Source organism: Schistocerca americana, chromosome 3 (genome assembly GCF_021461395.2).
Source record: "Schistocerca americana isolate TAMUIC-IGC-003095 chromosome 3, iqSchAmer2.1, whole genome shotgun sequence".
NCBI lineage: Eukaryota > Metazoa > Arthropoda > Insecta > Orthoptera > Acrididae > Schistocerca > Schistocerca americana.
The window spans coordinates 426,549,045-426,576,771 of record NC_060121.1 but is presented as its reverse complement, the minus strand read 5'-3'; the positions used below and the strand labels follow the sequence as shown (position 1 = coordinate 426,576,771).

Sequence of the window (27,727 nt, the reverse complement as noted above, 5' to 3'; positions counted from 1 at the left end):
AATTTGAAGCCCCACTGTACTTGAAGACTGTACGAAGTCTGGCATTTAATACAATTTTATTTTGTTCGAACTTTCGTACACATCTTGCATATTGTGATAAGCAAGAAAGGTGCAAGTACTTTAATGAGTTATACAGACAGTTTATGATCACAAATATTTAATTTTAAGTACCTCAGAGATTGCTCTTTTTAAACGATTGTTACTTAACCTAAAGTCCTTCATCAAGCCAACATGCAAACTGTATGCATTTTAGTAAGTAATGCAGACAGTTTAGATATAGGAATATTTAAACTGAAGTTTCATTGTGCTTGCATGATGTGTGAAATCTTACAAACAATACACTAAAAGATACACAACTTAACCGAAATATGTTTATTTTGACGGTATAGACCCTGTCATCATCTCTGGAAGAGTTATATCTCTGTTGCCAGCTTTGGCCATATTGTGACTATGTATAAACAAAGCATGTAGTACTGAACTTCAGTGATGTATCACAATAAAACAGCTTCAGCTTTCCTAAAATCAAACACATAAAAACACCTTCCTTCCCAAAATCCTCTTTTACACGTGAATGTGGTGTAGATTGACTACAGCTTTTAGAGGTATATAGTGCCGACTGCAGCAGTCTATTCAGTCATCTGTAATACTTACTGTCGACTGTTCCATTCTCGCTCTTGAGCTCGTTGGTGGTCGATTGTCAAGGATCTTGAGCTGCACTCAAGGCCAAGGTAGCCTGCTGCCTCGCTAGGAGGCGATAGAGTCGCGGCTCTGCGAAATAAAGGAGAACACACAGCCTATTTAAGAGCTCTTTGGCTCCCAATGCGAGCAGTGCCCTATGTGACTCCAGACGAGTGGTGTATGCATCACCGAGTCTGTCATTGTTATGAGTTGATGGAAGATCCAGTGGGAGTTGTGCAGTGCAACTTTGGCAGTTACATGCATGGTGTCGTTCTTTGGCCGACGTAGTGCACCTCGCAGAGGAGTAATCGTGGTAGCCATAGTGGGTGGTGCTATATGCAGTCCGTTAATAGAGGTGCTGCACATTGGCGATGAGAAACGCCAGATCGAGTTGTCAGGCACACCCTTATTAACCACCTACAATGGAAGCTTTCCAAAATATGTTTGCTGATGAAGAACAAAGCAACACTTCAGTCCATGGCTTTCGTGATGTTTGTATGCAAGTAATTTCACTGGCTTTAGGACAAGAGGACTGTCAAGTTTGTATCACAGGTTTGAAAATTCTGAATTTGACTGGGCCTAAGGCTTTGTAGAGTGTTTTAGGTATAAAGGTTAAATGGCTTAAAATTCATTATTTATTTCTTGGGAAAATACTATCTAACTTTTTATTGTGCTGGCCTACTTATTTTAGTACCATTAAAGTGTATGTAATTCATTTGGAATGTAAGTGGTTATAACGTTTGAAGGAAGTTACGAAACATCATAGCCAGCTTCTAAAGGCTCTGTCAGCTGGTTATACTGAGTCAAATTTGAGCTTACATAAGTTGCAAGCATTAAAGGTAAAGTGCATTTAAGGGAAAGTGTACTGTCTGTTAAAAATTTTGTATGGCACTCCTGGCCGTAATCTTTCATTAAGTGTTAGTTTTATTACTGGTTCTTAAACTTACTTAATTTAATTCGATTTTCCCCTCAAAATCAGTTAAATAAGTGCCAAGCAGATTTCCTTTTAATTATGCTCAACGGTTATCTGGCAGTGCAAGTTTAGTGATTTTTTAAAATATATGTGTGATTTAGATTTTGCCTCTACTCGACGATTGTTGGGGTGTTATTTGAAAACAGCAGCCACCATGGATGGAGGCTATGCTGTCCACTGCAAGTCAGTGTCACTGTCATTTGAAATTCTTTGTGAATTATTCAGACCATTATTTGTTGATAATTTACTACCGAATAAACGTATATAATTTATTTATGTTTCTCTGGGTTTCTGTCCATGATCCTTCCATGAAAAAGTTGAGTGTACCTAAGTTCTTTGTCCAGTAGTGTGTTTAGGACAGCTCAGCTCTCATATTACATTCCAAGAGCAAACGAAGGCTTTCAGTTGTTTATGGAGTGTTTATTTTATACCCATTCTCACATTTCATCAAGAAGTTTACCTACCTCTTTAGCAGACCACTTGTGTTTATGCATTAAAGAGGATTTGTTGTATCTACTTTAGAGTTTGCAGTCATTTTTACACCAATCTGAGGAAAACTTGGTACCTTTTAGCGTTGTTGATAGAGTTTTACAGACTTAGGAACAATATTGTGACATTTTACAGTCATCATAGTAGCGGTAAATAATTAATTTAATCCTCTGTTGAGTCTTGCAACAAGTGTTAGCTATTGATAAAATAGTGAACGTCTTTACTGGTGTAGACATTCCTTTGGTGACAGTATGCAACAGCAGATGGATGAGCAGTTGATTAAATTTCGCGTTTCTTAGAGTGTGTGGAACAGTATTTGAAGTAAAACTGATGTTCAACAACAACATATTACGAATTTCTTAGATACATTTTAAAAATGTATGCTGGATTGTAATTACGTATACAGAGAATAGTGTATACTCTTTCCAATATTCCATAGCTTCTGAAGAAATCTACCAAATCCACAGGTGAACCAGTTCATAAACTATTGTTTGAACTCATTAATGAAAATATAGTTCACGACATTTTCGTCATTTTTGCAGTACAGATACTTTTTTAAGTGTGCACATAGTTTACTCATAGATGTGGAAATGCAGCAAAGTATCGTATTTTTAATACATATTTTCTGTCGTTCGGATATTTTTGAGTACAGCCCAGATGGGGCTACATTGTAATGGGCTGTTTCATTTTAATAGCTGTTAAAACACTAGGCTGTCACTGGGGGGGGGGGGGGGGGGGAGAATAGGGGATGGAGGTGGTACTTTATGCTCTGTATCTTTACACAGTGTTACTTAAATATCACGGAAATAGTGCACATTGGTGTCATATTTACACACCATTGCACTCTGACTCACTGGAGTGAAGCAGAGTTTGCGTGGGTGTATGAAGCACAGTTGACGTAGGTTCCCCATCGTCAACATTTCTTTAAATTTATTTATTGAAGCTGCATTGTGATGGGTTGCATCACATTAGTATTTCACTTTTATTGTTTGGCAAGAGAGGGGATCGTTTGGGAAGAAGATTTCTATTTCGTACTGATACAATTCGGGTTCATTCCATCACCTTGAATTTTTGACTTGATTTTTAATTTTTAATACTTCACTGAGACTGGTTGGTGAAGGTGGGATAGGTGGAGGGAAGCGAGCATTGTTTGGAGACATCATTGATAAGGAGGAGTGTGATTTGTTACGTGATAAGGTGCCGTGGCTGCCACCAATATGGGGTTTTGTGTTCAATGATCTGGGTCACATTATGTAAACAAATTAAGCCAGAATGTTCATTTGAAATAAAATGGGCCAAATGGAACGTCTGAATTGATGGAAGTACTTGACACTTTCAAGATTCCACTTTCAAGTCTGTTCAGACACTCAGCGGTAGTCATTAAGTAAATGGTACATAAATTATTTTGGTCTCTTACGTTAGGCTGCTTCATTTCAACAGCACGATGTTCAAAACGTTAGTCAAAATTTAAGTGGTCAGTTTTGTAGAAAGTGCTTAATTCTCTACCCTCCGTTATGAGTAATTTGGGCAGGTAACCGCCTGTTGTTAGACCTGACTGCACCCACCATTGTGTGGCAGTACTTGAATGACGCAGTGGTTACCAGTAGTGACTGTAGTAGCTCAGTTGCCCCATTGTTGGGGTCCAAATCAAAGTGTTGTCTATCTAACCAATCCACTCCAAGAAAGACGCATTAACCATGATCAGTAGCAGAGTTTTATTAGAATGACTTGATCATAATCTTTGAACAGAGGTTTTTGAACTGAATGGACCCAATTATCATTCTAAGGGGATTCGTAGTAGCTGAATGAATTGTGCAGGGTCATCGTCTCTCCCTTCTACCAACCAGTTACAACACGACCTCTAGTTGTGTACGCTCTCTTCATGTCTGTGCCGTCTATTGTTCACCTATCACTTTCGTGTGGGGCTATACAGCATACAAGTAGTAACCATATTCAAGACATTAATCAAATAAAAACTGTAATTTAAGTAGCCCATCTGGAACACTTACTGTTTCAAAAACCTGATTGAACTTTACCAAACATCTCTCTCTCTCTCTCTCTCTCTCTCTCTCTCTCTCTCACTCACTCACACACACACACACACACACACACACACACACACACACACACAAACAGAGAGAATGGGTGGGGGGGGTTGGGAGGAAAGGAGGGGGGAGAGGTAGGGAATGAGGGAGAGAGAGAGATTAATTCACTACACAACATTTACTAATTAAAAATAAAATAAACGTGCATCAGCTGTTACTTAGGGTCATAGTGCCATCTGTAGCTATTATCTGCCAGGAGAAACCTTCCAGATATGTCGGTTCTTACTGCGTTTGAGAGTTATGTTTGGAACATGACACGCAAAATCGCTAACCTTTGCTAACGACATTACTATGCTTTGTTTCTTTAGTGACATCAACTATCGTCAAGCAGTACAAGTGTCACTATGGTAAATCACATTGCAGTAGATAGCCCACTAGTACTAATTAATTATGTACTGCATAATACATAGGCTAACATTTATACTAGCAGTTGTGAGAATGTTACTGAATCTGGCGACTTCCACTACAAGCTGTCCGCAAGTGACCAGTTTATTTCTCCAGATGCTACATTCCTGTTAGCGCCAAGTTTTGCCCCAGTTATTGTGTGAGAATTGCTATTACCCCTTATTATTTCATTTAACGGCATTTTCTGTGCTGAAACTGTCTGTACTCTAAGATTTTAACAAGACTACTTGACTTTAAGGACGCTCAACGAACATTTTAACAAAAGATCTGTCACTAATTTATGGGCCATTCATCATTCAGGTCCACTACGTTTGCATTTTCATTGAAATTTTTCCAAACATTAGCTGGTATTATCCTATGCTTTTTGTAGTGAGAAAATAACTGGAATGTCTATCATACAGTTCCTGCAGTGCAGAACCAGTAAATTCTTTCTAACATACATTTAAACTTAAAATACATTATTTACCTTTTCCGAGAACTGATACAGTTATTTTATGTTTTAGGAAGGAAGAAGTGTACAGCAGTTGCGAGATGAAGGTACCAAACAAGGAGAACGAAACAACACCATGTATGTACGGTTGGGAATATGATGATACTTGGTTTTCAGCAACTGCTTCCTCACAGGAAGACTGGGTATGCGAAAGAGAAATGTATCCTAACACTATATATTCCGTCAGTCACTTCATTTCCATCGCTTTTGCTGTTCTGCTTTTCTTCGTTGGTGACAGGTAAATCCCTAAAGTTATAATAGGTACTTAGTCTTGTAAGGAAACCATGGAAATTTATCTCAATGATTAAAAGAGACCTGGTTTCGATACGAAAGAATGAATTGTGTATAATGTATAACTTTCAAGCTGTCTGCTTGAGACATTACATCAAACACAAATCTACTTTGTTCAAATTCATTTCCTCTACTTCCATGAATGTTACGCAGCTAACACGAAAAAATAATCGTAACAGTTGTAAAAAACTGAGGCGCGGTTTACACTGAGGCAATATAACATGTGGTACGATACGTGATACGATGCAGAAGCACCCACATTTGAAGAGCGTATAGAAAATACTCGAAGCGAATTATCTGGTTCACGCATGTAACTCTATCGTCCCGCCCGGCAAAACACTGGGTGCTGGTCTATCCACGCAACTCGAACCGTACGATACGCTGGGGTTGAAATTTCAAGTCATCCAGTTTGCGTTAAAAAATTGTTTTATGTACATGATGCAAAGCTTCGTCCGTCTCTGTATTTAGTTTCTCAGTAAAGCTTTTACTTTTTACGTAAAAAAATACAAAACCACTGTTTTGGGTTTTGGGCCTGTTCTCCGCTACACAGTCTTTCTTATTCGATTTTGAGGAAACTATTCGGAAACCAAATATTTTTGCACATCTTACAGCCACACATCACAACCTGATAATGAACTGGTTTTCATTTCGTTATTGACAATAGTTTATGTGATACTTATAAGTAAAATGCAGCACCCTTCATACTTTGAGAAGTTTGCAGTGAAAAGTGTTCGAGTAGTCGCTGGCCAGTTTACAGTTGGTGTATATTACTGCACGATAATTATAGCTGACATACCTAAATTGTTTTTAACGCTGCAAGGAGAGCCGTACCACTTTCCAGTCTCGAGTAAAAACGTGATACATTCGGGCGATTGGCTGCGACATGCGACACCACACAACGCTCGACGCCATGTCCACGCACCACGCTGTGCTGAGCTGAGCTGTTTCACATTGCTGCTGATACAAGCCGAAGCAGGCGTTAGAATTCTCCCATCATAATGAACTTCTTCCATTTCTAACACAACATTGCCTAGCCCTACACAGAACTCAACATGTAACACTACATCATCGTTGGTGACTCATCTGACTTCAGATCCGGCAACGCTCTTTATAAATACACGTGAGTCTGAAAATCATACTCTGTCGTAACATACTGAACAGTTGCAGCTTTTCAAATTGAATTCATTATTGGTATACCTATTTCGTGGCGAAATTTTTAACGCAGTTCACACACTTTCACCAATTTATGTTATTGTATTGAGTAACTTCTCAGCAGAATAAAGAGCAAGTCCCAAATTTGTGTCTTGCTTTGTCAGAGTTGGTAATACTAGTTGCTCCAAAAAGTGGAAACTATCTGGATTCATTTTGTAGAATTCGTGAAATTTGTGTTCGTTTTGAGAGAGCAGCTGGACTAGCTTTGATTTTAATAGCATTGAACGGGTGCATCCAGTACTTTCTTTCCTTTTTAAGTTTTTTGGGATTCAAACGCGGACAATCCACAATATCGTACTCTTTAGACGAGCCCATGATTGCAGCTGAGCCAGAAACTTGATTCGTGCTGTCTTGTTTGTCGTAACGGAGGCTGCATCGCGTATCACTTCACATATCGTATAGCCGGTATGAAGTCTCTGGTAATCCATCAAGTGGGGCTGCAGGTGGACACGTAGTACTGGAATAAAGATGACAAAGCCAGCGGCTGTATTTGAATATAACTTCGTTCATTCTTTTCGAAACATACTAGCAGTTCCGACACCACATGGTGTCATCTTCAGGCCCCGAACGAAACCTGCCATTCACAACCGTTTTCATGTGCAATGAACAACATTGTATGAAGCGGTCCTAACTGGCGAAACTGGTGGCATGTTATAAAAAGAAGAAACGTCGTCAGATTCAAATACAGCCGCTGGTTTTGTCGTCATTTTTCAGGTACGGCGCAATGGACGCCATTGTCGCACCGACAAGCGTCGCGCCACACCACTTTTATTACAAGGAATCGTGCGGCATATCGTATCGCCTCAGCGAGAATCGCGTCTTAGAGTTTCGTCATTCGCAGTAACCGCTCATTTATACTAAGCTAAAACAGTTCACCCAATGAGAGCTTACAGAAAACTATTCTGCAGTCATGTTTAGCAATGTTAATCAAACACATTCCGATTTACTAGGATCGGAAACACATTTCTATACTGTAGCTAAGAATTTACCGAAAACGGACTTGCTGCTCGTCATGGCGTACGCTAGGGGTAGTGTTCACTACTATCAGATGTAGTGGTAGTGGTGGTGGTGGTGGTTAGTGTTTAACGTCCCGTCGACAACGAGGTCATTAGAGACGGAGCGCAAGCTCGGATTAGGGAAGGATTGGGAAGGAAATCGGCCGTGCCCTTTCAAAGGAACCATCCCGGCATTTGCCTGAAACGATTTAGGGAAATCACGGAAAACCTAAATCAGGATGGCTGGAGACGGGATTGAACCGTCGTCCTCCCGAATGCGAGTCCAGTGTGCTAACCACTGCGCCACCTCGCTCGGTCAGATGTAGTGTCGGACCAGTTTATTATATATGTAAAAGTTGGCGATGTTTGTTAAGATTAAGGCGAGACGTTATTCAATACTTTAAAAAATGACCCTATTAATGAATATTAATCATCTCCTCAAGGCAAAGAGATCATCATTGTTATATAATTTTTTAGATTTACTACTGAACTTTACACTGATTACCTACGTTATACGTTGCAGAATTGTAGGATTTCCCTTGATAGGCGAGCGGTGTACTAGACAGAAATATGTTATGCCGATAGCAGAGAACTTGTGGAGTGCTCATGGGAGTTTGTTAGGCTAGGCGACAGCTTGAGGTCCTCTAGTAAACCCTCGCCAGACGATGTGCAGAGAGCGAAATCAGATCGCTTAAAAAATAAAGACACTTCGATCATGAAAATTGTAACAGTTAATTGCCGAAGCATTCCTAACATAGCCCCCAAATTTACCGCGAGCCAGGAAGGCTGTGACTCAAATTACACTGACGCAAAAAACTTGCAAAAACAAAAATAATTAACGTAAGAGTAATGAAAACCCAGGAACATTTGCCTAGGTAACATATTTAAGTGATTAATATTACAAGTAAGCGTGAGATAAGTCATTTCAACTGTGAAATGCTAGTACATTAATAACCGGCGTAGCCACCAGAATATTGAACGCGAGCATGCAACCGGGCAGGGATACAAGTACCGGATGTCAGGTTGAAGGATGGAGTTTCACGCCTTTCGCGCTTGATCGGTCAATACAGGGACGGTTAGTGATGGCTGTGCATGATACTGGAGTAGATGATGTCCCGTACGTAATCGATTAGAGACAGATCAGATGATCTAGCAGGCCAAGGCAACATGTAGAGCATGCTGGACTACAGTAGCGGTACGTGGGCCAGCGTCATCCTTCTGGAAAACACTCCCTGGAATACTATTCATGAATGGCAGCACAACAGCGCAAATCACTTCACTGACGTACATATTTGCAGTCAGGATTTGTGGATAACCATGACAGTGTTCCTGCTGTCATACGAGATAGTACTTCAGCCATAGCTCCAGATGTAGCTACAGTGTGTCTAGTACGCAGAAGGGTTGGTTGCAGGTCCTTCACACGGCTATCACTGGCACCGAGGCAGTACCAGCTTTCATCAGCAAACACAATAGACCTCCACCCTGCCCCTCAGTGGCTCTCGCTTGACGCTCCAGAAGTCGCAAATGCCGATGGTTTGGGGTCAATGGAATGCACGCTACCAGGGCGTCTGGCTCGGAGCTGTGCTTGAAGTAACCGTTTTCTAAGAGTTCGTAGTGTCACTGTGGTGCCAACGAGTGCTCAGACTGCTGCTGCAAATGCAGTACGGTGCACCACAGCCACACGCCGAACGCGATGGTCTTCTTTCTCGGTGGTGCCATGTAGCCGTCCGGAGCCCAGTCTTCTTGCGACCATACATTTTCGTGGCCGCCGCTGCCAGCAATCATGTACAGTGGCTACATTCCTGCCAAATCTTTCCGCAAATATTAGAGGAGAAACATCCATTTTCTCGTAGCACTATTACACTATCTCGTTCACTCAGTGAGGCGTTGATAATGGTGTCTTTGTCGCCTTAAAGGCATTCTTGACTGACATCAATTCAACACGGCCAATCGCAGAGGTAACTAACGCTCACAGCCATTACAGCGTGTATTTAAAGCAAACCTGATTTGTGTCCTCATAGTGGCGCAACTAACGCCACTCGTATGAGACAGGCGCGAAATTTTAATAGACATCATCTTTCAGATTGAAAACTAGAAACACGCCTACCAACTTCCGTTTATGTCGCATAACTCCTTCTTGGTGTTCCGACTTTTTTTCCCCTCAGTGTTTAATCGGAACCGAGAGCAGGGTGAAATCCCAAGCATGTAAATAGCTCCGACATATTTGATGAGGCATGGGACGTATATCGAAGAGACAAGCTAGATATCATCGTTGTAATCGACAGATACATTAAATCTATCGAGGTCGAAATTGAGTCAGGCTGCAAAATAACCTGGACACCACCAGGCCACCTCGATGAAGTCAAGTTAGTCATCCGATATTTTTTCGGCTGTCTTATTCCGCCGTGGCAATTATAGAGTAATTAAAAGAACATTTAACTTCTTCTTCCGTGTGTATTTGCTTTTAGGAAGCTTTAATTGTCGAGTGCTATTAATAGTTCCATAGATTTCGTGTTTGTTTTGAATACAGTCAGAGAGAATCCCCTTTAGTCAGCCATAGTGCCAGTAGAGTCAGTGTCGTCGTAACTGCCGTCTGCTTCACGTCTGCTTGCAGCGAGCTACCTTAATTTAAGTATTAACTGTATTTTTCTTACTTGTCACTTCTTCTTCCGTGTGTATTTGCTTTTAGGAAGCTTTAATTGTCGAGTGCTATTAATAGTTCCATAGATTTCTTGTTTGTTTTGAATACAGTCAGAGAGAGTCCCTTTAGTCAGCCATAGTGCCAGTAGAGTCAGTGTCGTCGTAACTGCCGTCCGCTTCACGTCTGCTGTGCAGCGAGCTACCTTAATTTAAGTATTAACTGTATTTTTCTTATTTGTCACTACTTCTTCCGTGTGTATTTGCTTTCAGGAAGCTTCGATTGTCGAGTGCTATTAATAGTTCCATAGATTTAGTGTTTGTTTTGAACACAGAGAGTCCCTTTAGTCAACTATAGTGCCAGTAGTGCTAGTGTTCTGGCCGGCCGGTGTGGCCGTGCGGTTAAAGGCGCTTCAGTCTGGAACCGCGTGACCGCTACGGTCGCAGGTTCGAATCCTGCCTCTGGCATGGATGTGTGTGATGTCCTTAGGTTAGTTGGGTTTAATTAGTTCTAAGTTCTAGGCGACTGATGACCTCAGAAGTTAAGTCGCATAATGCTCAGAGCCATTTGAACCATTTTGGAGTGCTAGTGTTTGTTTTCAATACAGTCCAGAGACAGGTAGTGCTATTTTCATTGTTTTCTACAAGAAGTGCCTAGCAACTACAGTTTAGTGAATAAACAGCCGCCTTTAGTGAATTAGCAGTCTAGTTAAAGGTTGATTAACTCTCTTCAGTAAATTGATTCCTTAGGATGGATAGGATGTGTGACTGCTGTGTACGGACGCAGGAGGAGCTGGCCACTGTTCGCGAACAGCTGAGCGTGTTGATGGCCGCGGTCAGCCGTCTTCAGGCTGCTGCCTCGGAGTGTAGCGGCAGTGGGGAGTCTGGTGCGTCGCAAGGTACATCCCAGGTGTTACATGGTTCACCCACTGTCCCTGCTGTCGAGACATCTTCGCGTGTACTGGGCGCGGTTGGGCCACCCTCTCCCCAAGGGGAGTGACGGGTTCAGCGGCGTTCGCGGCGCACGAGGCGGAGGGTCAATGTGGAGGCTGGCCGTGTGGCATCGCCTGCTCTGCCTGTGAGTGGACATGTGGCTGTTCCTTCAGCAAGGTCCGAGCAGGCACACGGGGGGAGGGGTTTATTAGTTATTGGGAGCTCCAACGTTAGGCGGGTGATGGAGCCCCTTAGGGAAATAGCGGGAAGGTCGGGGAAGAAGGCCAGTGTTCACTCTGTCTGCTTGCCGGGGGGTCTCATCCGAGATGTGGAGGAGGCTCTACCGGCGGCGATAGAGAGCACTGGGTGCACCCGACTGCAAATTGTTGCTCATGTCGGCACCAATGACTCCTGCCGTCTGGGTTCAGAGGTCATCCTCAGTTCGTACAGGCGGTTGGCGGAATTGGTGAAGGCGGAAAGCCTCGCTCGCGGGGTGAAATCAGAGCTAACTATTTGTAGTATCGTTCCCAGAACCGATCGCGGTCCTCTGGTTTGGAGCCGAGTGGAAGGCTTAAACCAGAGGCTCAGACGATTCTGCGGAGATCTGGGGTGCAAATTTCTCGACCTCCGCTATCGGGTGGAGAAATGTAGGGTCCCCCTGAATAGGTCAGGCGTGCACTACACACCGGAAGCGGCTACTAGGGTAGCGGAGTACGTGTGGAATGCACATGGGGGTTTTTTAGGTTAGATACTTCCCTCCCTAGGCCCGACAAGACGCCTCCTGAGACGCGGCAAGGTAGGAGTAGGCAAAATGCAACAGGGAATAACAATATTAATGTGCTAATAGTAAACTGCAGGAGCGTCTATAGAAAGGTCCCAGAACTGCTCTCATTAATAAACGGTCACAACGCCCATATAGTACTAGGGACAGAAAGTTGGCTGAAACCAGACGTAAACAGTAATGAAATCCTAAACTCAGATTGGAATGTATACCGCAGAGACAGGCTGGACAGTGAAGGGGGAGGCGTGTTTATAGCGATAAGAAGTGCAATAGTATCGAATGAAATTGACGGAGATCAGAAATGTGAAATGATTTGGGTGAAGGTCACGGTTAAAGCAGGCTCAGACATGGTAATTGGATGTCTCTATAGGCCCCCTGGCTCAGCAGCTGTTGTGGCTGAGCACCTGAAGAATAATTTGGAAAATATTTCCAGTAGATTTCCCCACCATGTTATAGTTCTGGGTGGAGATTTTAATTTGCCGGATATAGACTGGGAGACTCAGACGTTCATAACGGGTGGCAGGGACAAAGAATCCAGTGAAATTTTTTTAAGTGCTTTATCTGAAAACTACCTTGAGCAGTTAAACAGAGAACCGACTCGTGGGGATAACATATTAGACCTTCTGGTGACAAACAGACCCGAACTATCTGAAAAAGTTAACGCAGAACAGGGAATCAGCGATCATAAAGCGGTTACTGCATCGATGATTTCAGCCGTAAATAGGAATATTAAAAAGGGTAGGAAGATTTTTCTGTTTAGAAAAAGTGACAAAAAGCAGATTTCAGAGTACCTGTTGGCTCAACACAAAAGTTTTGTCTCAAGTACAGATAGTGTTGAGGATCAGTGGACAAAGTTCAAAACCGTAGTACATAATGCGTTAGATGAGTATGTGCCAAGCAAGATCGTAAGAGATGGAAAAGAGCCACCGTGGTACAACAACCGAGTTAGAAAACTGCTGCGGAAGCAAAGGGAACTTCACAGCAAACAAACACAGCCAAAGCCTTGCAGACAAACAAAAATTACGCGAAGCGAAATGTAGTGTGAGGAGGGCTATGCGAGAGGCGTTCGATGAATTCGAAAGTAAAGTTCTATGTACTGACTTGGCAGAAAATCCTAAGAAATTTTGGTCTTATGTCAAAGCGGTAGGTGGGTCAAAACAAAATGTCCAGACACTCTGTGACCAAAATGGTACTGAAACAGAGGATGACAGACTAAAGGCCAAAATACTAAATGTCTTTTTCCAAAGTTGTTTCACAGAGGAAGATTGCACTGTAGTTCCTTCTCTAGATTGTCGCACAGATGACAAAATGGTAGATATCGAAATAGACGACAGAGGGATAGAGAAACAATTAAAATCGCTCATAAGAGGAAAGGCCTCTGGACCTGATGGGATACCAGTTCAATTTTACACAGAGTACTTCTTGCAGCGGTGTACCGTAGGTCTCTAGAAGAGCGTAGCGTTCCAAAGGATTGGAAAAGGGCACAGGTCATCCCCGTTTTCAAGAAGGGGCGTCGAGCAGATGTGCAGAACTATAGACCTATATCTCTAACGTCGATCAGTTGTAGAATTTTGGAACACGTATTGTGTTCGATTATAATGGCTTTTCTGGAGACAATAAATCTACTCTGTAGGAATCAGCATGGGTTTCGAAAAAGACGGTCATGTGAAACCCAGCTCGCGCTATTCGTCCACGAGACTCAGAGGGCCATAGACATGGGTTCACAGGTAGATGCCGTGTTTCTTGACTTCCGCAAGGCGTTCGATACAGTTCCCCACAGTCGTTTAATGAACAAAGTAAGAGCATATGGACTATCAGACCAATTGTGTGATTGGATTGAGGAGTTCCTAGATAACAGGACGCAGCATGTCATTCTCGATGGAGAGAAGTCTTCCGAAGTAAGAGTGATTTCAGGTGTGCCGCAGGGGAGTGTCATAGGACCGTTGCTATTCACAATATACATAAATGACCTTGTGGATGACATCGGAAGTTCACTGAGGCTTTTTGCGGATGATGCTGTGGTGTATCGAGGGGTTGTAACAATGGAAAATTGTACTGAAATGCAGGAGTATCTGCAGCGAATTGACGCATGGTGCAGGGAATGGCAATTGAATCTCAATGTAGACAAGTGTAATGTGCTGCGAATACACAGAAAGATAGATCCTTTATCATTTAGCTACAAAATAGCAGGTCAGCAACTGGAAGCAGTTAATACCATAAATTATCTGGGAGTACGCATTAGGAGTGATTTAAAATGGAATGATCATATAATGTTGATCGTCGGTAAAGCAGATGCCAGACTGAGATTCATTGGAAGAATCCTAAGGAAATGCAGTCCGAAAACAAAGGAAGTAGGTTACAGTACGCTTGTTCGCCCACTGCTTGAATACTGCTCAGCAGTGTGGGATCCGTACCAGATAGGGTTGATAGAAGATATAGAGAAGATCCAACGGAGAGCAGCGCGCTTCGTTACAGGATCATTTAGTAATCGCGAAAGCGTTACGGAGATGATAAACTCCAGTGGAAGACTCTGCAGGAGAGACGCTCAGTAGCTCGGTACGGGCTTTTGTCAATGTTTCGAGAACATACCTTCACCGAAGAGTCAAGCAGTATATTGCTCCCTCCTACGTATATCTCGCGAAGAGACCATGAGGATAAAATCAGAGAGATTAGAGCCCACACAGAGGCATACCGACAATCCTTCTTTCCATGAACATTACGAGACTGGAATAGAAGGGAGAACCGATAGAGGTACTCAAGGTACCCTCCGCCACACACCGTCAGGTGGCTTGCGGAGTATGGATGTAGATGTGGATGTAGCACGTAAATACTGCAAACATGCAATATCAGTGGCAGGCGACTTTTGCATGTAGATTATGGAGTGAGACGTCTAGGAATTCACAGCAGTCGATACGGACATACACAGTCGTCTAGAATAATTTCGAACACAGTTTCCAAAAACGATCATTAACTGGCTCTAAAACCCATAGTAATGGAAATATTTGAGGCCTTGTAGCTACAAACATATCTAACCATAATGACAGTGTCAGTAAGGAGACAGGGATAAGTGATCATGATATCATCAGAGCGACGATGATTACTAAAATTAACAAATCTATCAAGCACGCTAGGAGATCGTATGCTGGAAAGAACAGAGAAGCAGTTCATCGTGCTTGTTGATATTGTCATCGTTGGAGACATGGGATCTGTTGCAAGTTTTTTTATTAAGGACTGAAATCGCCGAACATAAGATCGCAAATAAATTTTTATTTTCATTACTAGTTTCATCTACACATGAATCATCTTGAGATCTAAAATATAATACCGCAAAGAAGAATACAGCAACGCACAACAATTTATAATAATCAAAATTATAGATCCAAAATACAAAACTGAACATAAAATTATAAGTAAGTAGTGTGTAGGCTTAGGGTCCGATGACCTCACCAGTTTGGTCCCATAAGACCTTACCATAAATTTCCAATTCCATTGTAGTATCTGCTCTTGTCTCTCTAAACTTCCGTATTTTTGCGTTTTATTTGTTGCCAAATGTGTTGTAATTCCTTAGTAAACGTTTTTACTGATTAGATGTCGGATCCGAGGTTCAGCTTAATTACTTCAAACGGTAAAGGCATTTTTCTGGCGACAGACTAGTAGACTTACGGACTTCAGAACTGTACGTGGCAGCTACAAAATTTAAATATGCCTCCAAATTTTTATGATTAGTGTTAACGCAATAGCTCGACATCTTCCAGATCGTGTGATAAACTCTCGCTGTTCCCCCATTGGTTTGAAGGTGGCAGGGGCTTGTTCGCAGCTTGCGAATCCGGATAAATCGACAAAATTGCTTCATAAGATCAGATACGAAATTGGTAGCCTCGTTTGTAATTAATGTGTCCAGAATGCCAAATGTGAGCAACCAATTATTTACTAATGCTTGAGTAACTGTACTCGTTTTATGGTCACTAATTGCAACCATTACTATTAACACCAGAAATGGTCAATTATAGTAATTATTCATCTATTTGCTGATGTCGTTTTATTAAATGGGTTTAAAATGTGTGTTCCAAGCATTTCAAATGGCGTAGATACTCCACGTAGATGTTGTTAAGGAATTTGTCGGTGGGTAATATCAACTCGCTGCGCACAAAGTACACAGTTGCTGACACATTGCTCGACACGTTTTCTAGTCTCCCACGAAAATTTTTCGGCAATTCGTCAGTCAGTTGCTTTTCGCCGACCATGGCCTGACAACATATGATCTTGTGTTTGTGGCAAGATTTCGCTCTAGAATGCTGCAGGTACTCCCACTTGTAATCTGCAGTTTTTGTTCGGCACAGCAAGCTGCAGTGCATCACGAAATGAGGTTGCGTCTCGAAATGTTGACAGTCGCCATCAGCAGCTTGAGCCTTTCGCCATCCAGCAACTCTCCCATTCAGAGTTTGTAGAACTGCAGTTTTTTGTACTCAAACTGTCGGCGTTAGCATGGCTTTACCCTGGTTCGTGTATTACCTTGTAATTAAATTCACTCAAACGATGTACCCTTGTTAATCTGCTGCAAGGATCCTTCAGTCCTAACAACCTTGTGAGAACAGCGTGATCCATCACTATCTTAAACTTTTGGCCACATCATCAAGAACAGAAGTAAGAAGTAGCCTAAATTACTGATAGTATATCCTTCTCAATCGTGGGACAATTTTGCCCCGCTTTGTTCAGCTGTCAGATTTGTATGCTACAGGGCGTTCTTTGCCTGTTCTGTCCTCGGACAAACCCCAGATCGATATTACTCGTATCACAAAACAGAATAAATTCTTTTTCAAAATCAGGGAATATCGGAACTGGGTCTAATGTCAGTGCTCACTTGAAAATACTGAACGCCAACTGACATTTGGTAGACCATTCAAATTTTGCTCCTTTCCGTAACAAACGATTCAAAGGTCTGGCAATTTCAGAAAAGTCCATTATGAACCAACGATAATAGTTACAGAGCCCAATGATCCTTCGCAACTATTCACCTGTCTTCGATGGCAAAAAATTCTGAACTGCTGAGACCAAGCGTGGAAGTGTTCTCAGATCCTCCTGGCTAATTATATGCCCAAGATAATTTACTTCTTTTGTCGCAAAATGACATTTATCGGTGTTTAATTGTTAGTCATGCTGTTCTTAGTGTTCTGAATGTCTCCTCCAAACATTTCACATGCTCTTCCACGTCCTTTTCAGTCAGTATTACGTCATCCAGATAGATCAAACATTGTTTTGGTTTCAGTTCTCTAAGTACGCCATCTAATAATCTCTGAAAAGTGACAGGTGCATTCTTGAGTCCGAATGACATTCGACAATAATGGAAATGACCCCATAGTATGAAAAAAGCTGTCTTTGGTCGATCCTCTGTTGCTACTTCTATTTGGTTATATCTGCTGTTAAAATTCATTGTGGAGAAATAGTTACAGTGACCCAAGTTGTCGAAAGTCTCTGTTTGTTTGGTATCTAATGTGCCTCAGTGATCGTTCGTGCAACGAAGTATTGGTAGTCACAGCAAAATCTGTATGTTTTAGTCCCATCTGGTGACTTTTTCGGGGAAAAAATTACGGCTGCTCGCCCACGGACTACCACTATACATAATAATACCGCCAGCTAGCTGCTAGTCGATAAATTCTTCCGTTATCTGTTGGACACAATTCGGAATTCAGTAGGGATTCTTGTACACTGGAGCATTACTACCTGTTGGTACTCTGTTTTGCGTGAGTGACGTTGCTGATAACGAACCACTCGGGTCAAGCAAATCTATGAGCTACAGTAACAAACCTTCTAGTGCTTCTCTATCATTTTCCTGTAAATGTTTCACTTCCGATGTATGCAGATGCATTGACGGTTTGCTTGCGGCAGAGGTCCTCACTTGATCTACCCATGTCATTTTCCTCCAAAACATCCAAATTAGTAACTAGTAAACCCTCTGGCTGACTCCTTCGTTCCTGCCAAAATTATCAAGATGAACCAGAACCGCAAAATCTTTGTTCACGTCACTGACACATACTAAACTTCTGCGTGGAAAATAGTGTGTGATTTACCCAATTCTTCGTTAGTTTCCAGTGGCTGTACAACATATAATAAATCCTTAGGTATATCCATACCTATGCTCACCCAGATCAACGTCCCTATATCTTGCGGTGAACCTTAAGATAGCTTAACACTTGTAACTGCTACCCCTTGCGGAAACAGTTACACTTTGTGATATTCAGCGAGAAAGTCGAGTCCCATCACTAACCGCGGAAATACTTACACATTTTCTCGAAAACACGTTAAAACTGAACAGCGCTATCCCCAATGACTTCACGTCAGATTCATTTACTCCCCGTAACCTGTACTTTAGCGAACTCAGACTCTTTCTGCCCAAGAGATCCAAACTAACTACTGACACATGAGCCCCTGTGTCCAGTAGAAATTTATGATCCGTATCATTTACTTTGCCTGGTAAACAACACCCTGTCTCTGCATACGTTTCTGCAGTCTCGTGTTCTACTGGGAATGCTATCTGATGACGGTCCCCCATACCTGTTTAACGACCGATTATTAGGAAGTTGCTTGACCCGTAGTTTCTTCGGACAATCACGTGCTTTGTGACCCACCTCTTCACATTCATAAGTTTTGGGCTGACGACATTGTTTCCTGATGTGAGCAGTGCGCTCACAAATAAAACATTTCACTTCAGAAAGAAAAACACCGCTATCACTCTGTCTTAGTGTAGCCATGTCGATCCCGTCAAATTGTGTAGCAGTCCTAACGGCAACAGATAAGTCATTTGGGTTCTGCATTCTGACGTCCGTGACACATCAGGAGAAATGTGCCTTAGAAATACATCCAGAGCCCTATTCTTTGCCTCATGCACAATCAATTGGCCAGCCTCCGCATTCTGTGTTTGTGAGTTCAGTTTCCTAATGCTGTCAGAGAAGAATTTCACTGATTCACCGTACTTCTGGTATATTACATTGAGTTTTTCATTCAAGTGCCTCATGATGTCCTGGTTCCGATAGCGCTGCGTTAAACGGTCAGCCAATTCATTAAACGTTTGGATCTCACTGAGGGTCTCGTGGTACATAACATAAATTTTCGCGTCACCCACTAACCTTAATTTAGCCATATTCAACGACGTTTTTCCGACCATTTTCCCAGTTTGATGGCACCCTTTATACCACTAAAAAAATAAATACATCTTCGGTTGATTTCCCTGAAAATGGCGATATGGGACAGCTACTGTACGACTGACGGAATGTGTGAATACACTTGACAGGGTTTTATTTTCTCCTGTATCAAGGAGTTTTTGGCCGCCAATGGCGTCCCATTGCTCTATTCCCCTTACCATTGCTTTACTGCCTTCACTTGTTGCGTTGCAGTTTGTAACAACGCGGCTATCTGCCTCTTCAGAGCTTCCACCGTTTAATTCAGAGTCGCTGCTCGAGTTTCTTTCATTTGTCTAAACTCCGACCGTTACACGAGAAAAGAAGGAAACTGCACACAAACTAGGCAAAAACAGGAATTGACCTGTACTTAATCTTTATGCTGTATCATACCCAGCGAGATTCTGCACACTGGTGTGCTACGTGACCAACACTCCCACATCTACTACAGGTAGCTGACAAAGTCTAAATGCACGGCAAGTCATGCCGAGATAAATTGCTGTATGGATACCTCGCTGGCTGCAAGTAGCATCCCTAGTGTTCCCACGGATCTGAGACGTGTTTGTAGGTTCCTGCGGTCTAACAAACGACGCGCTTAACGTACTGTGATGGTCCCAACGGCTCAACATGGCCATAAGAAAATAAAGAACAGTAAAGTAAACAAGTATCTCTCACTTACCCCACCAAATCTGTATGAAATTCAACTCGTAGATATTGACGTCACATCAGAGCTCCATGTATGGTAAGCTGCTGTTGTCCTAGATGTCTGGGTGTGGCATCAGTGTAGACGTCTCTACCACTGGTAACCACTTGCTGACAGTAGATATAGGAGTCCAATCCCCAACTCCTACAGTCGTCAGGAAAGAGTCGGGCGGGATGCGGTGGTGAGGACCTAGTTACACTGCAGAGCGCCAGGAAAACATGATTGACCTTACACTTTCATTGGGCACTAAAATGGGATTGTCTTCCAAAGCACTACACGACAATTAAGCAGATGGAGCCGCGCTTTATCAACAGAGGAGAACCAGTGCGCACTCTACTCACAGTACAACCAGCAGAGGGAAGCATTGGGTGGAGCCTGCTGTATCACAGGGCCGCCTTTGATCCATGGAATCAGGCGGCCTCCAGCTCTGTGTATCGATCTCCTATGTACTCTCGTTGACGTCGAAGAGTGCACTCAAGAGTCTCACCCTGGGTCGATCTGACGTAATCGATGGCTCATAGGGTGCTCTCACCCCCATTTAGGAAACGGGAGCCATTAGTGTGTTGGCCTAAGAAACAGGATGAGCAACAGGAGTGCTCTCCCTCTTGAAACTGAATGATGGACAGTGTCCAGGTCACGCAGGTCAGGCCTCCAACAGGCCTGCAGGATGATGGCAGCCTCTGCAGCCCAACTGTGTTGCCTAAGAAGTTGGCAGTGCACATGGGAGCAGCAGCATCCTTTCAGCCGGCCTCATGGTTTCATAGAAGATCTAAACAGCAGGCATGCCAGTGGACCTCCTTAGCCTCCCCTCTCACTGGACAGCTGCAACTGACACAACGGCTGAGACTTCGCACTGGGTAGTCGCCGGCAATCAGTATTCAGCAACCAGACAGTTGTCAAGAAGGGTGGAGTATTTATGTTGGCGCTTCCCGTGCGGCCTGCAGCGATTGGGATGGCTACGACATCACATGTTCTGGTTTTCCCTCTGTGTAAGCTCTCCTAATAACTTCAGACATTCGCAGCTTAACTTTTCAGAAGCTCTTTTCTGCTGGCTCGACACGTACAGTGTTGCGTTGTACCTAGCCTTCCTTACGAAACTCTCCTTTGTCGCTAGTATGACGGTATCTCTCGGCTTGCATGATATTATGCTTCGCTTACAGACTTGGGTGCTCGGTTGTTCTCTCCCGTGTTACTATAGCTCCCGTGTTTGCCGCATGCCGCTCGGCATTTCCCCCTGTCTGGCAGTCTACTGATCATTGGCACAGGCGGTTCAATTCTGGGAGCAGCTAAGACAGAACTTGGACGAATTTTTAGATAGTATTTTGGTATATAACAAAGTGTTACGGAAATGCTCTGTGAATTCATATGGAAATCTCTGGAGGGAAACACTAGTCAGAACGTTTAGAGAACTGACCTTTACAGCTGGCTGCAGAACGATTCTGTTGCCAGCAATGTACATCTCGCATAAAGACCGTGAAAGCAAGACAAGAGAAGAAAGGGTTCGTATGGAGGCACATTGACAGTCGTTTTTACCTTGCCCCGTTTGCGTGTGGAACGAGAAAGAGTACAAGGTATCCTCTGCCACGCACCGTATGGTTGCTTTCCAAGCATGTAGGCCTATGTGCACGTAAATGTAGATGTAACTAGAAAATTTCGATCGGATGTCTGCACAATAATTTTTACAAGTTATTAAGGGAAGTAGTCATCATTTACTACAAATGGAAACTGAATACATTTGGAACTGTACAACTCATTTCTCAATGGAACACCAAAGTTGTGTTATATCAGGTATAGATTCCACTGCAAAATTTTTTATGTTTTCCTAATGGCATGCACTGAGATACTTATTGTTTCGCTTGTCACTATACCGAAACTGTTTATGCTTTTCAGATTTGGCCGGAGGATAGAGTTTCTCACGAGCGTAAGCATGATGGCGGTATCCCGGTCACTGCTGACAGTTTCGGCGCCCGTCTTCCCGCTCTATGTCGCTCTCGCAGCGATAGCAGAGGGTCCAGCCTTGCCTTGCACGGAGTCTGCTGCAGCCATTGGTGAGTTTCTCTCACTTTGAAACACTCAGGCATAAATATAGCAGCACATTACTTTTCAGTCAAAACTAGAAAACTAAATTACTAGATTAAAACTAGATTACTAGATTAAAACCGAACAGCACACAATATATTGTTCTCCAAAACATTTATAGCTCATGGTTTCGTTTATATTTACTGACACATTCATGTATATATTTATTCCGTCTCGTTGACTTCGTAGAAGCAGATAAGAAAGTTTCTGTAGAGCCTTAACATTTTTTGCCTTACGAAATGCGTATAACAATGTCCGTTTTACATTGCATTTTTAAGTAATACTACCGTGTCTATTTTGTAAACGTTTGAGTTGCGTTACAATAATTTTGTAAAATACCTTTCGTACCCACGCGTTACCTCTATAGGTTCATGCTTATATGCTTAAAATGTCTTAAGCCAACGTCTATTAACTGTGCACTACCTTTCATCTTTGGAAAGAATGTAAACAAAATTAGTTCTTCCATAATTACCGTCAAAGTATGTATTTACATTACTCGTTCTTGAATTCTGACGTATGTGATTTCGGTTGCAGCCGCAGGACTCAAGATGACAGGAATTTCACCCCGTTATCGGTGTATCTGTTTCAGGAATCGAACTGACTGGCATCAAACATCGCTCGCTCGTCAACTTTCTGGTATTTGTGTTTTACTGTTTGGGACCAATTTCTATGGCACTGGCAGCAATGTTGTTACGAAACTGGGTTCACTTTCTACTGCTTTCATCTGTCCCCTGCTTCATTCCGTTGTTGCTGCATAGGTAAGTACTTTTGTAAGGAATTGCCTTTCTGTTCTCCTTGATTGGTCAACTGACTCTCTTTTAATATGGACAAGTTGTCATCAACTGTATCCTAGCTCTCCAGCCTAAATTTTTATCACCTAGACGTTTTGCAGTGTTATCTTTATTCGGAATATTAAAAAATATGTAATGTAGTGATATAGATTCATGAGCTGTTTATAGTGCAGTTACCTATATACGTGTGCTGAACTGTTTCTAATGAAGGTCGTTAAATGGGTCGATGACTGCACTGGATGGAATGTTATGTGGCAGTGCATGTATTAACAGCTTGGTGTGAGCTATGTGGAAACTTTGTGATGGAGCTTCCGATAGAGTCTTTATTTGTAGAACGGACAGAGATGGAATGTACTATACTTTGCAGTAAGGGCCAATTTCAGAATGGATATATCGATGAAGAAGAAAGTGCCTTTGGGATGAATATGTTATGTATGGCGCAAATTGAAAGCGGTATAGTCTGTTAGAGGCGTTTCATAGCACCAGTATTATTGAGAAGACGAGAGATAGTGGGATTTGTCAGCTCTAGTTTGCGGAATGCTCTGGATTCCTAGAGGTACTACTGAAATCTGTAGTGAACTGTGAGCTTAGTTAGCTGGTAAAGGTTGCCTGTGGAAGAGATTAGATGGATTTAAAAAAAATGAGATGAAGAGATTTCAGGTTAAGACTCAACAGAGACTGATAAAAACGGAGGGAGAATTTCTGAAAAATAGTAAAAAGTCGCAATTTGTGTGTCACGGTAGTGAGAAGGTTTCATCCTTTGTTAGCTTTGTTTCAGACTGTTACTAAGAGACGCTCCCATGGAACTCTGTAGAATAAAGTTAGTCTTAGCTATTTTATTGTTGTAGTAATATTTGCTTAAGGGTGGTGGACACTAAAGGGGACGTTGAGGAAACAAACCAGTGACTGGTTAGCCTATGAACATTCTCTAGAGTCTGGTGGGATAGGTCAACATTGAGGAAACAAACGAGCGACTAGTTAGCCTATGACTATTCCCTAGCATCTGACGGGATGGATTAAGAGGTACTAGAGGTGAAAAAGAATATTCTGCAGACAGAGTAGAAGATGTGCTTCAGAGAAAGCGAGAAGGCTGATTCAAGGGCAATGAAGGCAGTATGGTCGGCGTCATTGGGAATGGCTTCTCAACACCTTGAACCTGGGAAAATTTGCCATAGAGTCCCAAAACACATGGTGCATTAACATCTCCTAGGAACAGACCGAGTGAGGGAGGTAGGAAATAAGGTGGGAAGAAACCCTCCATCCACGACAGACAAACGTTACACAGTCCAAGATTACATGGGCTGTGCTTTTATAGCAAAATCTGACTAGCTCTTATGCAAGAGATAGCAGTGGAGTGACGTATGTCATTCATACAGACTGTCACACATCCTTGAGTTCTCTCGCCAATGATTTTTTTTTGTTTTCATTGAAGTATCTATCCCCTACCCACAGGGCGTCCGTAGGTTTAAAATATGCCTCCTGTAGACAAAAGCAGTGGCGACGTCCATGTGCTAACAGTGCTCCACATGCGTTCTGAACACATTCATGCTCAACTGTAGTTATGAAGATATTGGAGAGGAGGATAATGTGCGTGACAGGGCTGTCGGCATGGAGTTTTGAGGAACTTATGGCTCGATGTATCCGTTTCCCTCAACTTTCATTTGAACAATTTTTTTTTTCGGTAACGCCAGTGAAAAACAACATATAACAGTAGCATCACCACAGACTACAATAACTGATGCAAACACAGAAACTTTCTCATGAAAGTTCCCCTGCAGAAAGAAAGTTGTGGCTGAGTCTGGAGCTGAAGTCTCAACACCCGAACCAGAAACAGCAATGGATGGAACTAATCCTACCTCGTATATCATAATTAACAGCTAAGAGTGTCTTGGGTTAAAATATGCGATAACAGTAGCAAAAGCTTGCCAGCAAACGTGGGTCAACAAACGAGTTGTCTGCTTCAGCACGATACATGTTACAATTTACTGTACACTCATAACCTAAATGAAGTCTTCCACGTGTCATCCTCACATTTTAATTCAATACTGTACTCGTCTCTATGACAAGTTACGAATTTTTTCAGACACTACAGATCATTTCGCAAATCTTGACAAGACTGTACAATTCTAGAGTAGCAAGGCTAAGTTCACCCTGTGTCACTTCAATTAATGGATTTTTAATTGGCTTCAATTCCTGTCATCGCCCCCCTCCCCACCCCCTTTTCAGGCAATTGTGCAATGATGTCACAAGATAGCTGCCGAGATAACGGACTACAGCATAACAAGATGGCTTTAAAGGTGTCGGACTATAGCGCTACATTATGATATCAGATAAATGGAGCACAATGGCAGACTGTGACACACTATGAGATAGGAAATACATAACATAAATGCTGACTTTAATGCAAACTATGACATCAGATATCTGGTGGTGCTGCAGTTACTTACCCCCACCATTCACCGACTGAGCCAAAACCTACTATCCGCCTGTCACTTCTGTTCTGTTCACCATGATCGAAGGATCATGAAGTGTCAGAAGAGATCAGTCACCACATCCTATAAGAGTAAGAAGAAGAATGCTGTCACATTTGAATGTAAGTATTTTTACTAACCATATCCTGTCATAGCTACTATGTGTTGGGTCTGTATCTGTGTGTGTGTGTGTGTGTGTGTGTGTGTGTGTGTGTGTGTGTTCTTTTCAAGAGACAACAGACACCCCATGCAGCATTACTGCCATGTTGAAGCTAGATACACATCTCTTCGAGCATCTATTGGCTGCACTGCGACCAATCGTTAATCTGCAGGAGTGCACATACGAGCTACCAGAGATATTTGATCAGGACATATAACCATTCACAAAGCCATAGTTAAGTGGTTCTAGTGTAATGCTGTTTCCACAACATATAATTCAATGGCCTGAAGATCAAAGCCTGTAAATGTAGGCATAAAGGCACGTGTCTGTCATGTAGCAATGGAAATTAAGAATGTCAAACATGGTATTAAAGTAAAATTAGCCTGATGGGTTAGAATGAGCTGTGTGTGCAACACCACACGTTGGTAGCCATACGACCACAGAGTATGACCCATCTCATTCTCCTCAAGTCATCTACTGCTTTGGTTTGAGGCTATCATAGTGATGTATGGAGATACAGCACTCAACGTAGCATCTGGAGACTCCTCCATTCATCTGTGCCATTAAAGTGTTGTGAACTTAAGTGACGTAGGAAATGCATTATTGGTTATATTAGCCAGACTTAGTCAATGGCAGCCAATTATTAAAATTGTATTCAATGATGACATGACCATAGCGTTCATGTGAAGAACATAAAGCAGTGTATGAGTTCATAAGTCTGTGCAGTGTCAAAGTCATAAACTATTACGCCCATAAGTATTAACTCCATGTATTCTGAATTTAGAGAAAGAATAACAAAGTCCTTTCTTGCTTCTATATGTCTTAACTACAAAAAGGCTGCATTTTTGGAGTATAAGAACAGTTATTTGGAGAATACTGTACAGCTGTTGATGAAGTGAAAAAGAACTCACTGCAAGGTGGTATACTGCACCCAATGTGTGCTTTTTGACGTACGATAGTGTAATAATCAAGCATAGTTTTTATTAATTTCACCATCCTCTCATTCAAGTACGGGTTTTAAAGTGTATGAAGAAGTACATCTATCATAGCTCACTGAGTAAGGTATCTGAGGAGGTTACTAAGAAAATAATAGGGTCATCACCAAACTGATTGAGCTACTGTGGCTGCATATTTTTAAAGGAAAAACCTATATATGAAAAACTTATTTTATCTGACTTTGTGCATATCATAAAGTTTATAACAAGGTTCACATTCAGAAGTAAGCACATCACTCCAACACTTGTTACAGCAATCGAAAGGAGTGTCAAATATCATATAGCAATGGTATCAGAGGTACTGGAAACACATAATAGTTCAATGCATTTAAACATTATAGCCTTTCTATAAGTTTACCATAAAGGTCAAGAAGTGCCTTACACAATAATTTTTAATTAAGCACTTGAATAGGAAATGTGCTTCCTCTTCCTTCATTTGGAGTCGATAGCCAGCTGCAGAATCTAGATATATTCAGGGATGATTAGTTCCAGAAACCTCAGGATGTGAGGGCTTAGTAGTGAATTATTGGATATTCAAAGTATGGGTTGATGGGCTGGTGTTCAGAATTTGCAGTATACTTTCAGTGCCCTCACTTAAATTAACAACTGACACTGTTGATCAGCATTTATCAGGTTTAGAATCAAGTTTCATAACTTTATTATTTTTTAAAGACTGCAAGCATGAGTGATAATAATGAACTGAAAGTACAACCCAGCAAATACTTTCTTATACAATTGTAAGCAAAGATGATATATATTTTTTTTCTTTTTAAAGTTGCATACACTGTGACACATGATATTTATGAGCACAAGCTGAAAAATGTATCTCCCAGTCGCTGACGTACATTCAAAGGGCGAACATGTTGAAACGTGTAGCAGCAATGCAGCCTTCTTGTAAATAGTGGTGATGATTATGACTATGGCAGAAAATGGTGGTAAAACTGCATGTATGTAACTCATTTTCTTTTCTCCATGCAGGTGAACCAAAACCATATGATACGAAAGTTGTGTTTGTTTAATACAACATTTATTTAAAACAACAGTGGCAGAAAATGTGTAACTATTGGTATGATGTTGGATCTACAGAGTGCTGGATTTTGAAAATCCTCGTTATAGCGATACATAAGAAATACTATCCATGGATGAGTGGGTTCATTTATGTCACATTTTAACGCAAATTGCTACAGTGTTCAATGGAACTGCTCAAGCTCCTTCAGTGACTTATCTGACCATAACAGTTGCCACTGGGAACTTCCCACAAAGAGTTACACTCTTTACTGAACGTGTGTGCACCCATCTGCAAGAGCATACTTTTAAAAACTTAATGTACACCAGGATATTTTAGGGGAACGATTAATCTGGCA

At 42.0% G+C, this 27,727-nt stretch overlaps 1 protein-coding gene across 1 annotated transcript; it reads left to right on the top strand.

Moving 5' to 3' along the window:
- Nucleotides 1-1,805: 1,805 nt before the first annotated feature.
- Nucleotides 1,806-27,345, top strand: LOC124606134 (solute carrier family 22 member 7-like). Its single transcript, XM_047138098.1, has 5 exons — nt 1,806-1,834; nt 5,154-5,378; nt 21,758-21,915; nt 22,536-22,704; nt 27,342-27,345. The coding sequence occupies exons 1-5, from the start codon at nt 1,806-1,808 to the stop codon at nt 27,343-27,345; spliced, it is 585 nt and encodes a 194-aa protein (XP_046994054.1).
- Nucleotides 27,346-27,727: the final 382 nt, after the last annotated feature.

What these genes read in the sequence shown, in the direction of transcription:
- LOC124606134 (XM_047138098.1), top strand. Translation starts at nt 1,806, where the DNA reads ATGGATGGAGGCTATGCTGTCCACTGCAA. An exon ending in GGCTATGCTGTCCACTGCAA is followed by an intron (nt 1,835 to 5,153) that starts GTCAGTGTCACT and finishes TTTATGTTTTAG; the next exon opens with GAAGGAAGAAGTGTACAGCA. An exon ending in CTTTTCTTCGTTGGTGACAG is followed by an intron (nt 5,379 to 21,757) that starts GTAAATCCCTAA and finishes TATGCTTTTCAG; the next exon opens with ATTTGGCCGGAGGATAGAGT.